The sequence below is a fragment of the Micropterus dolomieu genome, linkage group LG09 (genome assembly GCF_021292245.1).
Source record: "Micropterus dolomieu isolate WLL.071019.BEF.003 ecotype Adirondacks linkage group LG09, ASM2129224v1, whole genome shotgun sequence".
Classification (NCBI taxonomy): Eukaryota; Metazoa; Chordata; class Actinopteri; order Centrarchiformes; family Centrarchidae; genus Micropterus; species Micropterus dolomieu.
Window position 1 is genome coordinate 7,119,967 of NC_060158.1, and position 14,866 is coordinate 7,134,832.

The 14,866-nt window shown below is 39.1% G+C and overlaps 1 protein-coding gene across 2 annotated transcripts in view; it reads right to left on the reverse strand.

Moving 5' to 3' along the window:
• Positions 1-14,866, reverse strand: part of rnf19b (ring finger protein 19B) — a 35,698-nt gene that overhangs the window by 15,596 nt on the left and 5,236 nt on the right. The window contains exon 2 of one of the 2 annotated variants that reach the window (XM_046059169.1): positions 3,601-4,853. In XM_046059169.1, coding sequence (XP_045915125.1) covers positions 3,601-4,262 — 662 coding nt within the window. In that variant the 5' untranslated portion in view covers positions 4,263-4,853. Of the gene's footprint in view, positions 1-3,600; positions 5,199-14,866 lie in introns of those variants that run through there. The other variant, XM_046059171.1, reaches the window with a different exon arrangement.

The window sequence follows — 14,866 nt, forward strand, 5'->3', positions numbered from 1 at the left end:
TGTTTGTTTGTTATGTGCAATGTGTTACTTTTTTGTAATATTAATTTGAAGTGCTGCCATCCAGAAAAAGCTTCTACATTCACTGTATTTTGCCAAGTGAGCTTTTCTGATGCATTAACTTTTAAAATATGATAACACCTAAGGTGTTATCATATTTTAAAAGTTTAATTCACCTATTAGGGGCAGAAGAACAAGCTGAAAACACAACATTAACATATTATCTCCTTATAAAGTTGGTATAGCAAATGTGTTAGCAGTCACTTATTTTCACATCCAGCAGATAGGAAGTAACATTAGCATTAATTTGGAGTCATGTTTTTGTACACCTGCTGAATCTTAAGTCCAATATTCACTTTGCTTTTAGCTCTCCAACTCCTGAGGGAAATATCTGACTCTTTAGCTGCTAAATGCTCCACTATATTCACCAGCTAGTCTCTAATGTAACTTCTGTAAGTCTGCCTGCTGTTTGGTGCTGATCAGGTAGCGCACAGTGGGTTTTTGGAGCTCTAAAGAACAGTTGCATGTCGGGTCTTAAGAGGACCAAAACAATGAACTGAAAGACGGTAAAGCGCATCATGAAGCTGAGGGGAACTGCAGCGACCATTCACATTACAAATAGTGATAATAGTTAATATGAAAATACTGTGCAGCTTTAATACCACTAAACAACTGTTGTTGAAAGTTAGCCAGCTGGCTTACTCTAGCACATAGACACACAACACAGAAATGTTGATTAAGGTGTGTTAGCATCGTACAGAAAGAAAATGAAACGGTTCAGAGAAGCATAGCAGAACAACCCTTCTCAACTTGTTAGGAACTGTTGAATGAAAACAAATTAAGCTTTGTTGTTCCCCTGAATATAATTTCTTAATCTGCAGGTAGTGGCATGAAACGGGACCTTTACACAGACTTTCAGAGTAAAATTCATAATTTATCGTGATCTTCAACATCTAGTCTATTTCGTTGTGTATCTAATTGTATATTGCGAGGACGTAACTAGGCAACCAATAAATTTTGCAATGTATCTTTCACTTGTCTGTTACTGTCATATACATTGTCTACTTGGTATCTTGCGGAAAAAGATAAGATAAAAAAACAAAAAAACAGGACAAATTTACATAACTTTACCACAAGTGGGCCAATATGCACACACGCAAACACACATTAGACCCATTGTCCATTTACAGTTATATATTGTGTGTGTTTGTTTGTACAGAGCTGTTTTCTGTCTCCAGCTGGGACTGTTTGTGGTGAATAATAATTTGGACTTAGTCAACTTGTCATATTTAAAGAGGTGGTGAGTCACCGCTTGCATCAGGTAGAGGATAGTCCGGTAAATATGTAGGTCAGCAGTCAACCTCTCCTCCTGTAACACTGCTGGTGCAAACAGCTTTTAATCAGGAAACTGTATTGACTTTAGAAGCGAGGCACCTTGTGTGCTTATCTTAACCTACACGACTAACTGCAGCCTTTACCCGATACTTCCCCAGTTCCATCACTAACCTCAAATCCTAACTTTAATCTATATGGGTTATCAAGAAGATGCTAAGCATGTTCACAATGTCCAGTAGCAATTAAATGTGCCTCTCTGGGTTCATTTTCATCCCCATTGGGTGTGAAAATTATCCCAACTTATAGATGTATGCTCAGGCTCAGGCTTCAGATGAACACACAGTAGCTGTTAGAAAAACAAGGAACTTAAAAACAGAAATAGATTTGACAGCAGAGGTCTGACACAATGCAGACAGTAAAAACACTTTGGCTTGTGACAAAATATCTCACAAAATAATATATATAATATTAATGTTATTTATGATCCCCTGAGGTTGAACTCTAATGTTTTAGTAACTCCCTATTAAAATATAATGAGCACATGCTCAAGATGCTGAAAAAGCACATGAAAGTGATACTGTGAGACATTTGCTGTTGCCTGTGAGTAACAGTGTGTTTACTTTCTGTTTTACTTTTGATAAAACAAGTAGAGAAGAGTTATTCATTTAGGGAATTAACTCAATAATGTTAGTTAGTTAGTTAGTAAAGTTTGCTAACTGTAACTACCATGTGACCCTGGTCATACCAGACCAAGTAAGGCTGTAGTAGCAAACCCCGGTGCATTTTACTACTAATGAAAAGCAGGATGTTAAACTGTTTCTCTTCTAGTTCTAAAAAATTTTGAAAATCTTAAATATAATTTTCCATAAAACATTTCTGCGTTCCCCCTTCCCACACAGACTCACACACAGCAACACAAACACAATGAATCACTCCTGCTTTCTCTGAAGAAACAAACGCCTCTCAGTTGTTCCAGAAACCTAACGAGAGCTGCTCTACCTCCAAACCCATCTGCTTCTCCCCTCCACCGACCACAGGGCACAGCCCTCTAACCCAGTTACAGTTTCTCACTTTCTCTCTCAGAGTGGGTTACACTAGTTCCTGTCGTCTTAAACCAAGACAGAGAAATACAGTCATTTATGAGCATTCTGAATCAATACTGTTCCTCTGAAATCCAGGCAATTACAGCAAAAAGAGTGAAGAAATAACCTAACAGCAACTGAATGAGTGGTTTCATGTCTTAGAAGGAGAAGAAGAGGAAGAAAGAGGAAGAGAGAGTTGGAGAAAGAGGTTAATTAGACAAGTAGAGATGATGTACAGCTACTGGCCTGATAACAACTGTAAACAACAGCAAAGCTACCAAAGATTAATTAGACCTAATAGCTGATGATTTCTTCAGTCAAAACCAGATGTTAAAGCTGCGCATTTTAATCTTAATAGAAACTAACTTTGTTTATTTGTCCAGACTTTGGGAACTTTTGTCCCTGATATGAAACTTCATGCAACAACACTCCCCGCATTTAATAAAACATCTGTAATATACCATGAAATGCCTCTGGCTTTCCTACATTTTTATTTATTGTCTCACTCAAAGTAGTTTAGTTTCTGTTCCTCACAATTAATTTTTTTTTTTTATTCATTGCACAATGTGAATTCCCTTGGGCAATATAGTTAATTTAAGTTCCGGGACAAACCTTATGAGTGCTCCAAAGCTATTTCATATTTTTACAGCTTAATCTCCGATCAGATAACTTGACAACATCACAGAAACAGGAAGATCAGGAGAACATGCCGCTTAAATGCTTTCTATAACCTCTGTAACATTCATTATGTCCTCAGCATACTCACACAGTCCAGGGCTGAATCAATAAGTTGATTAATCTATTAGTCGATTGACAGAAAACTAACTGTCAACGTTTTTGGCTCTGGGTTTTGGCTTGTTGGATGGTCAAAACAAGCGATTTAAAGACATCAAACTTGGGCTTTCAGGGCTTGTGACTTGTTTTCTGAGATTTTTCTACACTACTAAACAATTTAATGCAAAAATATTAGTTGCAGCCCTACGCAGAGAAAGTCATAAACATGAAGACCTGCTGCTATTTGCTGGACGGGACCGTTGGGTAGATATACTTGATTTCATAGAAACTGGAAACTAAACATATGTCTGAAACAATCACAGATGAGCTGGGTGTGGGTTAAATCTCAGACCAGCACCTTTAATAAACAGCAGTGAGGACAAGGCTGTAAATATCATGGACAGTTTCTTACCCGCAGTCAGGTGCAGGGCACCATCGGCAGTCTGGGTCAGAGGCGAGGCACCTCCGCAGTAGGAACTCCTCATACTTCTCCAGCAGGGCCGCGTCATTCAAGATGTCTGCCACCTGTTGTGGGACCAGTCTCTCTGCACACTCAGGGCAGCTGAGCTGGACTCGACTCTCTGTGATCTCAATGCGGAGGTACTGCCGCAGGCAGCAGAGGCAGGAGCGGTGGCTGCACCCCAGCAGCTCGGGGAGCTGGTCGGCGGGCTGGCGCACCAGGCACAGGGGACACTCCAGAAGGTTGGCCTCCCCAGAGGAGGGGGCTCCACCCAGAGACGGCTCACTGGAGGAGAGTGGCTTTGAGGGGCTGCTGGAGGCAGCATCATGTGGGGTCGTGGCGACTGTGGTGGTGGTTGTGGTGGGTGTAGCAGAAGCTGCGGCAGGTGCTGAGCTCAAGGCAGAAGGGAGATGCTGTTGTTGTGTGTTGAGATGATGGGATAAAGGGGTGGCTGCTCCACCTTTGGGGCCCCTGGTGCCCCGAGAGCCCCGTTTGCTGTGGAAGAGGCTGTGAAAGGAGATGCGACTCTGGCGTTTGCCCGCCGCACGGCACTTAGGGTTGGGGACGCCGCTCACGGAGGAGTGAGGTGACTCTGAGTCCTTTTCTGATCCCATTTTCCCAGTAGAGACACACAGGGCTGGGTTTTGTAGCCTGATACACGCTAATGTATCTACACAAACACACACTCTGTCACACACACAAGGGAAGATTTGTCCCCTTGTGAAAACAGGAATGCAAATGATGATATTCAAGTTCCTGTTAGAAAAACTTTTGTCAGTCACCTCCTTTTCTTCTTTTACTAAGAAAGAAAAGGAAAAGACACAAACTGAAAATGAAAGCGACTTCACAGATTTAAAGTAAAAAAAAATTCCCTTTGGCTCCTAGAGATTCTCTCAAACTTGGTGGTCAAAAGGTTTACAAAGAAAAAAAACTACCAAGTCTTTCATCTATCAGGCAGATGTCGAGGTCAAACATTACTGTGATGCTCACTGTCCAACTAAAAGATGAATGACTCTCTAAAAATAGAGAGGGTAAAAAAAGGTAGCAGAAAAATCCACAGGAATGAGTTCAGTCCGTTGTAATAATTCCTCAGTTTGGATTTAATTCTCTTCAGCTGCATTCAGAGCCGCTCCTCTGCTCATCTTCCTCTCGCTCGTAGCTGAACGCCGGGCTCTCTGAACGCCGGACTCTCTGAACGGTCTTTTCTGCCAGGAAGAAGAGAGCAGGAAGTTAGCACAAAGAGCATGCTCAGTATGACACACACCTCTCTTCCTCCTTCTGCTCTCCCTGCTTCTCTCTCTCTGCTTTGCTCTTCCTGGGTTTCAATTTGATCATTAACAGCTGTGACCCTGAACTGATAATCTATCTGTGCTAATTACATTTAAATACACAGACAGTCTCACACACGCAGGAGAATGTTATCTGTATCTGTTAAGTGACCATACTTAAAACATTAAAACACAACAAAATTGAATGAAGAGACACACGTTAAAACACCAATTAAATACATGACATCATCGGCCAGTTAGACCAATCACGTATTCATGTGAAACCAGTCTCTCTATCTGTCTGCATCACACTGAGCACCGCAAGCTCTTCCTCCACTTCACACTGAGCTGCTAGTGCCGTTGCCATGGCGACACTCACTATGAGCGAGGCAAACAGCGACCCACTCTGTGACTCCGGCACTCCGACACACACACACACACACACACACACACACACACACACACACACACACACACACACACACACAAGCACAGTTGAGCATTGTATTCTATACAAATACAAAAACGTACAAAATCAGAAATAAAAACACACACACACAAACACAAGCTGAAGATCACCAGCCACACACACATTACACATATGTGCACACAAATACATGCACAGTTGAGCATACTCACTGAGACACATGTAAATATACACACCTAAAATGCAAAAACACACGCACATAAGCTCATAAACAAGTAGATACTTTCTATGCATACAGAAATATACACACACTTCCAAATCCAAACAAACACACACAAAAAACAGACATGAAAACATACACACACGTCCATATACATGTAACATCTCTGTGACATGACAAGTGATAATTATGTACACGCACACGATTGAGCATATACACTGTCACACGTAAAATACACTCACAAGTATATTTATACACATATATACATAGACTTTCAAATCCAAAAATACACACACAATAAAAACAGACATACAACTTTCCTAAAGACATGTTCATAGCACACAAGCTGAAAATCATCACACACATCCCATATATGTACACAAACACACACACACAGTTGAGCAAACACTGGTAAATACATATGATACCCATGCAAAAACACTCACTGGCCACTTTGTTAGGTACACCTGTTCAATTGCTTGTTGACACAAATAGCTAATCAGCCAACCACATGGCAGCAACTCAATGCATAAAGGCATGTAGAGGTGGTCGAGACAACTTGCTAAAGTTCAAACTGAGCATCAGAATGGGGAATTAAGTGACTTTGAACATGGCATTGTTTTTGGTGCCAGACGGGCTGGTCTGAGTTATTCAGAAACTACTGATCTACTGGGATTTTCACACACAACCACACACATACGTATTACATCCTGTGTTTCCACTACAATTACAGGCTGTGCGAGCTACGTTAAGGTGTGTGTGTAACAGACAATTTGGAGCTTTGACATGTCATACAGTTGCATGTTGTGTTTTAATTGTACATGTATTTTTCTCTCAAAACTCACAAGAAAATGTGTAACACTTGGATCTGAAACAAGATATTTCTGAGAAGGTTCTCAGCAGCACAAAGAGAGACATGTCAATTATGTTACGATACCAAACTGAATTTAAAAGAAGCACAAACCAACTCTCACAGCCACACGGATGTTTGCTGGTTTTCTCTCTCTGGCCAACAAACGACTGTTCACAAATCTGATTAAGGCCGCTAGTCTAAACACACACGTACACACACATACACACACAGGGTAGTGCGGATCCAGCAAAAGTCAGACCATTCAGGAGATTGTGACCCGTGTGTGTCTGGGGAGTGTGTTCAGGTGTTACACAGAGCAGCTGACCAAAAAACAGACGCCTGCCAAGTATTGGCTTCAGGCTGAACTGAAGAGTCATAATTTCCAGGTCATGAAAACAACCCCAAGTTGATTATAGGCTTTATTTTATTTGGATATTTTTATTTTATTTTTCCTAAAAGCTTTTCAAAAAGAATACGAACATGGGGATACTGATATTTGCTGTATTTACGGTCATTGTGCTTTTGTTTCCATTTATGCATTATTTTGGTGTTTACTCCTCTGTATAGCCTGACTTATGTGCCCTCTAGTGGTAAAATCAAACAAGCAGTAGTGGGATAAGTATTCAGAGTCGTGCATTCAAAACCTTAAGTATTTTAAGCATTCTCAGCTTAACTTATTTGTAGTATTAAAGTTATTTATTATTATGCAGAAAAATGGCCCATGTCATATGTTTGTAGTGTTGTGACCATTGAGAGCCATGTATCTCTAAAAAGTCAACTTTACAGCTGATCTATGGGGGGGTTAAAATATTTTATTACGCTTAAGGAGGATTTTCACATAAGGAACACTTAAACCTTTAGTTTTTCAGAAAAGTCAGTAGCTTGAATGTGTACTTAAGTACAGAATTTTAATACTTTAAATGTGCAGGTCTGGAAACTATTTGAACATGAGGGGGACTGAATACAAATTTATTTGCAGCCTAATAAGACTTTCGCCCTCCTACATGGTCAGTACATTCCTCTAAACTAAACTATAAGCTTCACACTAACTTTAACCTCTGCGGTCAGTTTGATGTTTCCTCTCTAAGATAGAAGAGACAACTCCCCGGAAAGTCAACTAACTGTCATGTTTGATATCTGCAGCCTATAAACAGTTGTGAGACATTACATACATCACACCAACACGCTGCAGGTTACAGGAAGAGGAAGGTAAAACATCTGAGCAAGTCATAAATTAATGAATGAAAATTACTCCCAACACAGTAAATGGTGAAAAATTTGTGTACAACTACAAACTGTGCACCAACACATACATATCCAACGCTGACCATCTTCTCGTGGTCACCCTGGGTTTTCACTGAATTGTGTGACAGTGCATAAAAAGCCTCAAGTTCCTTAATAAACCCTGCCACCAGCTTGTAATAGCATCACACGCACAAACACTACTGCAGTGTCACAGATGGCAACCTCTATTTGTGTTTAGACAACACTTTTTTAAATAAAAATTATTTAAATTACTGCAATTTGATGTGAACCTTTAACTATATTTTGTGCTTAGTTGTTCTGTTTGTGAAGCGCTCTGTAAAATAGGTTTTGAAAAGTGCAACATCAGTACCTTTTTATGCACCCGAGACTATTTAAGTTGTGGTTTCTTCACATTTTCATGCAAAAACACCTCATCAACATTAACATGTAAGTCTTTGCAAAATCACATGGCATGTGTTAAATAAACAAAACTAAATCAAATTTAGTCGACACATTTGTAGTGGAAATTATATCAGTTTCTCAGTCATTAGATAACGAGTGTCAAGAGAATCAATTGGTTCTCTAAAGACATTCACATGGTAAATAACCTGCACTGATGATTGAAAAATGATACTTTAAGTAAGTGTACACTAACCCGTGGGGAATATAACTAGGGTCCCGCGGCCTTTTGAGCGTTAAGACTTGGTTTTAGGATTCAGGTTACAGTTAGGGTGAGGAGCGAGGGAAGGCATTATGTCGATGAGATGTCCCCATGGGGTAGTGGATTGTATGTGCGTGTGTGTGTGCACGCGTATGTGCTGTAATCATGCCGTGGTTTGGCAGATAGGTCTGAACAGCCTGAGAACTTCACAATCTGGACAAGATTTGCTATCAACATGCACACATACACTTTGTCCCACACTTTCCTCCTACTCCACTGCTGCTCAATTCAGCTAACACACACACCAGCTAAACCTCCTCTTCTCACACTCTCACTGCACTGGCAAAGCATTTCTGTTTCTGCTATCGTTAAACTTGTTGTTTCAGTGGCTCTCTCCTTCACACACACAGCAGGCTGCTCTCATGCACCGTCCTCTAGACTCTTAGCTCTCCATGCCTGTTTTAATCATTTTCTTCTGGCTGTTTTCTGTATCAAAGCTTTAGAAACACACAATGGGTGAAGTAAGAAAAAGTAGCAATAGCTTATTGTAGAAGTCCATCTCTTTAAAATGTTACTGAAGTAAAAGAATGGCCCATTTCAGAATGACGCATGCTAATGGATTATATCACTTTAATCTTGCAGCAGGTAATGGTGAGGATAATTTTAATTACTTTAAATCACTAAAGTCTAATCTTTATCTATAATAATACATTATAAATGAATTGCTGATTAGATTTTGTTTTGCTAATCTCAATCCACAAAGGACCTAACTAGTAACTAAAGTTATCAGATTAAAGTAGTGGACTAAAAAGTACAAAACTTGCCAATTGTAGTGGAGTGAAGTAGCAGAAAATGAAAATACTCCAGTAAAGTCCAAGTACCTCAAAAGTGTACTACTAGCGTAATTGTAAACTTTCCACCACTGGAAACACATTCAGTGAAGTTGCCCAGTTTCATCTAAAAAAAGACAGAAGAGTGTTATTTTTTTTCATTTTGACCTGACAGTAAGTGTAGTGCAAACAACCTGTTAATGAACGTGCACACTGTTTATGTGCTGTGGTTTGTAGATTAACATCATTTAACATTAACAGATAACAAAGATCAACAAAGATTAAACCGCTGACTGAGGGTTTCACTTTATGATCCCCACAATGCAAAGATAATGTTGAGTCATAGCCCCACGTCTCAAAAGTGGTTCTCAGGACAAAGAAGGCTGCTGATTTTTATGCTCACCATCTGCGCCAGGAGCGCAATTAACTGAAATTAAGGTTGGAAAAAACAGCAGCTTTCTGTGTTCTCAGGACAGGAACCTACTATTTTAAAGGGTGTGATTTTTCCAAGTACATTTATTCAAGTAGTGTACCTATACTTCTACTCCACTACAACTCAGTGGTAGCTACTAGTTTTTTCACAATTTAAGGCATCCAAAACGTATGGTGAGCTTATAAAATATGATGCATTGTTATAAACCACAGCTTACCTTAACTAACTATTAACTAATTAATTGTTTACATCCTTTATCAGTCACAAACTAGAGTCACTCTCTGGTTGCAACGTCTCCAGTGTGCTGCGCTTCTCTGATTTATACTATTGTAAATGGAATATATTTTCTTTAAACAACAAAACAAGAAACAACAAGGAACTAGAATGGACATTTCAAACAAATATCATCAATTCCTATTATTGTTATTTGCAGCCTTACACAAATTCTTCTCTTTTACTGCACGTTGGGTAATCCTTGAGCTTCCCTCACGCCACCCTCAGGCCTAAATGTCAAATCATATCCCATTATTTATTGATATGTTATTGTAGGTGTACCTAATAAATCTGCTGAGTTATTTATGACTCAATGTTCTTTCCTCTAGCTTCAGGACAAACTTTATATTTTAGTGTCACTTCTTGTAAGGTTCTGAGAATTGCAAAATCAATAGTACATTGTTTGCTGCATTTTGTGGTGTATTAAACACTGCAGTCTCAAAAGGCCACTAGTGGGGCTTTGTATTTATGGGATATTAAAACTATAACGCTTAGTCTTCCAAAATCACCTTAATATAACCTTACAGTCCAATTCAAGGTTCATAATGGTTTTCCTGAATCAGACATAAGACAGAGAGAGAGTTCTGCAGGTAATCTGTTCTCAGACACGTACATGGTGCAACTGGCAGCACACACACATACATTACATAAACTCAGTTTCCACTCAGTTTATTAAGTGCACCAGCTAAAACGAATGCAGTCCAATACGGCAGTACTGCTTAAATCCTACCATCATGAAGGTTATAATGTTCAGTTTTTGTTAATATTGTTTTAGAGAGGTGTTGATTTTGACAGATGTTTCTATTAATTTGTACACCCCACCAGGCTGTTTTCTATGTATCTGCATAATGCAATACAGTTCAATAGCACCACAAACCTCCAAAAACACTCAACTGCAAAAACTGAATGAACTTTATAACCTTCATGAAGGGAAGATTTATTGCAGGACTTTTTATCAGATTGTTAGGTCTACCTAATAAACTGGCAACTGAGTGTGTAAACAGATAGACTGGATAGTGTTGAAATGGTTAAGATTATTGCTAGTTGCAATCTTAGTGTGGAAAACCAGGGATCAGCAAACACATTGATAAATATAAATCCATCCATCCATCCATCATCAACCGCTTATCCTGTGTACAGGGTCACGGGATAAATATAAATCAATAAAACTAAAACTGTGCAACTGTATTTTGGGTGCAGCATCACCGTTGTACACAGCAATTTATTGAGCATAAAAAGACACGTAAAACAAGACATGATCTAATAATTACTCAAAGAACTGTCTACTATAAGAAATCATCAATGCAACATAAGAGCCAAAGAAGCAATTTAGACTTAAATTACAGTAAAATTTATTTAATAAGAGTTTATAAGACTGAACTGATTCAGCTTGTGTGGTGCGCACACAACCACACACATTCAGCACACAGGTGTCAGAGCAATCAGCTGTGTGCTACAGGTGAGGCGCTGCTGTGAGAACTGATTGCTGTTATGTAACAAGATGATTCACTGCCAGCCCTGATACTTCTGCACAGGATTCACTCTACAACACACAAACAATGTAAAAAATACTCCATTATGAGTAAAAGTCCTATTTTAAATAACATGACCAAGTGTACAATGTACTTCATTCTTAAATCCTTAAAATACTCATTATGTGAAAAGTCAGACGGTGAAAATGGTCTTTGTGGTGAGTTTGTTTCATTAATCAACTGTTCATGTTACAGTGCTGGATTCCGATTACTGATACATTAAAGCAACTACAAGGAACTTTCATTTTGTGTCAATTGTGGTGGCACCTGTGGACAAAAGCGGTAGTGGCTACACCGCCTAGTGTCATACAGATCTTCATCTGGTTAGTTCATGCATTTGTTTTGAAAGTGAAAGAAAGATGCAACTTGTTTTTAATACTACTTTTAAACAGCTGTTTGCATGATACATGCCAATGAGATATGTAATATAACAATGGTGATTTGGTTGCTCTGTGATAGCAATTTTGCTGAGAAAGATAAAGTTAGCAACATTCCCCAGGAATCTTATGTCTTCATAACAATGTGCCAACAGAAAGATAAAGCTTGGTAGCAACGACAGTTGTACTACAGTAATGTCCCCAGTGAACTATACCTCCATGACCCTACATCGCCAACTAAAATATACATATTACATACCCGTCTAGGACGACAACGATGACAACCAATTCGGGATCGGTTTTCCTTTCAAATCTCACAATTCTCTTCGACAGGTTGACTAGTGTTTTTGCCTGTGCTCTAAGACAGTGGTTCTCAAACTTTTTATGTCAAGGACCCCTAAATTCACACAAATTAGACCACAGACCCCCATTTGATAAGATTTTGTCCCAGGATCACCCATCTGATAGGATTTTGGCTTTTAGATATTTTATTCCAAAAAGTGTATGAAATCCATGACCAAAATAGCAATTTGTTCAGTCACTATGGAAGTTACAGATGGACTTTTAGTGAAAAGAAAGGATTCCCTTTTTGCTAGGGAAACCCTGGAACCGCTTCAAGGACCCCTGAGGGTCCCCGGATGCCACTTTGAGAAACACTGCTCTAAGAAAAACCTCCTCCTGCTTCCTTCTAACTGGGTAACTACTTCTCAAAGTGATACTTTGGCTCTTCTTGTCTGCATGCCAGAAATAATTTTGAATCAGATTTTATGGGTAATTGAACCCGGTGACAGGCAAATAGAATAACAATGTAGAAATGGACAATCTTCTCGCTGATGGTTGCTTATGTATGTCATATAAAGTCAGAATCAGTTTTATAACCAGTAAAAAACTCCTCGTAGTATGTTTAACATATAAGAAGCATTTTAATGGTGTACTGATCAAGGTGGTGCTAATTATCACTCCTTATGCTGTTGTTAGTTTAATATATAACAACGCATCATGTTTTTGAATATCTGAATCTGAAAAGAAGCTTGTAGCACCCAAATAACGGAAGTGGAGTAAAAAAATATCTTCTTTTTTTTTTCTTCTGTTCATTTCACTAAATAAATGTATTTACTTACTAGTAGAAGTGTTCAGTAGCATAAAATATAGATATTCAAGTAAAGTACTTTAAAGCTGAACATAAGTGTAGTGCTTGATAATGTATTTACTCAACTTCCACTGCTTTCAGTGACACACTGCAGCCTTTTTCCGGCCACATAATCACATCATGGTGGGGAAATATATTTCTCCCCATTCTGCATTTCTGCCAAACACATTATTAAATGTCCTAAGGCTCATCTTTCCACAGAACTCCACTGCTTTTTATTGTCTTTGCTCATTCCCAGGAAAAATGTTACGGCTCTGAACTATGCACTTCTCACTGCTGCAGTTGCTTGTAAGACTTGTGAAGCTGCAGATCTGCTGGAAGAACTAAAACTTGAGTGCATCATCTAAAAACCTCAAATGTAACTTGTGCATCCAGACGTACCAACACTCCGCCCTTAATGTAAACAAACACACACTTGGCTCTGATAATGTGTATTTATGATCTGAGTACAGATCCAACAGGCAACCATTATATCCAAACAAGCAAGGACACGGACAATAAAACATGCCTCGACAAACCAGTTCACCAACCGGTATTTGATGCAAAATATTATTTCCACACGATTAACACTTACATTATCCAACCAGAAGCACAAGAAAATACTTTGATTTAAATGTTATCATCCACTATAACAGTTCTCTTTCACTAAACACACTAAACTGATTATCCTGTTGTTGAACTCAGTGTTCAAGAGCATTACTTTGGATAAGAGCATCAGCTAAAAGCCTGTGGTCTAAATTGACTGATGACATTATTTTAACATGAACGGACAGATCCACAGAGAGCTGGGGTCCAGCAGACGGCTCCGCTCAGATTTATTAGCCTGTTTGCAGCTACACAGACTAAAACCCTGCTAATCTGAGAGCCAGGGGCCGACAGTCTCTGGACAGAACAGGTGGTCCCCTACTCAACCAGGAGCTAATGATCTATTACGTTTGTGTGTGTGTGTGTGTGTGTGTGTGTGTGTGTGTTTGTCTAAACCCCTCGCTAGTTGACCCTGCTGTAAAAATGCATCTCTGTCGGTTTCTCATGCTTCTACAGAGCAACATAAGCCTATTGCAAACATGTGCTATCAGTACCATTTTAAAAAGGCAAATGTGCCTTAAAAGTTTTTAAATTTTCTTGCAGTTCTATATAAATGTGCCTGAATACATGCTACCAATTAGCTGAAGCATCAAAGCTCTGAAGAGGACGATAGCATGAAATTTATAAAGTTCATTTAGCCATATCATATATTTTATATTTCAGTATAAAGCTGAAAAAGGTTATGTTATGAAACTGTAACTAAAGTTGGATCCACATCTTGATGGCTAATGTAGCTAATAAAAGCTAGCAAGAAGAGTTATTATGGGGATTTTATTATTTCAGCTGCACCAACAACAGTAAAGTAGCCGTTGCTCTGTTGTTAGGTATGTTGCAGCCCTGAGGTAGTTATGGTTTTATTGGACCACCTAAATCACCAGCACAGACTGCACCTCCATTATAGATGGCTAAATGTTCCTTTTAAAAGAAGCAAGGTTAAGCAAAACGTCCTCACTTTAGAGGATCTCTGTATCTACGTGAGAACATTTGGTCCTTGTAGAAAAAATACAGGAACACATAAACACACACACACAAGTGAAGGCTACTTCCAGTGAGCGTAAGGTCCGGGTGAGTCACGCAGATTACATATCACGACTGATTAAATTGGTTATAATGGCACATTAGAGCAGAAAGAACCAATTGCCAACCCCATGCTTCAATGCTGATTCATGGTGTACCAGGTGACCTCACTGCAGCTTCCTTCCACACTGCTGCTTTCATCACACAACCATTAATTAGGAATCTTTTTAAGATTAATAATTCAGAAAGGCCATGGCCTCTTTCAACACCCCCATAGTTATACACACAAGCATTTACTTTGACACCTGAGACCTGTTTAGTCCAACTGTCGTTGACCTCTAATGTTG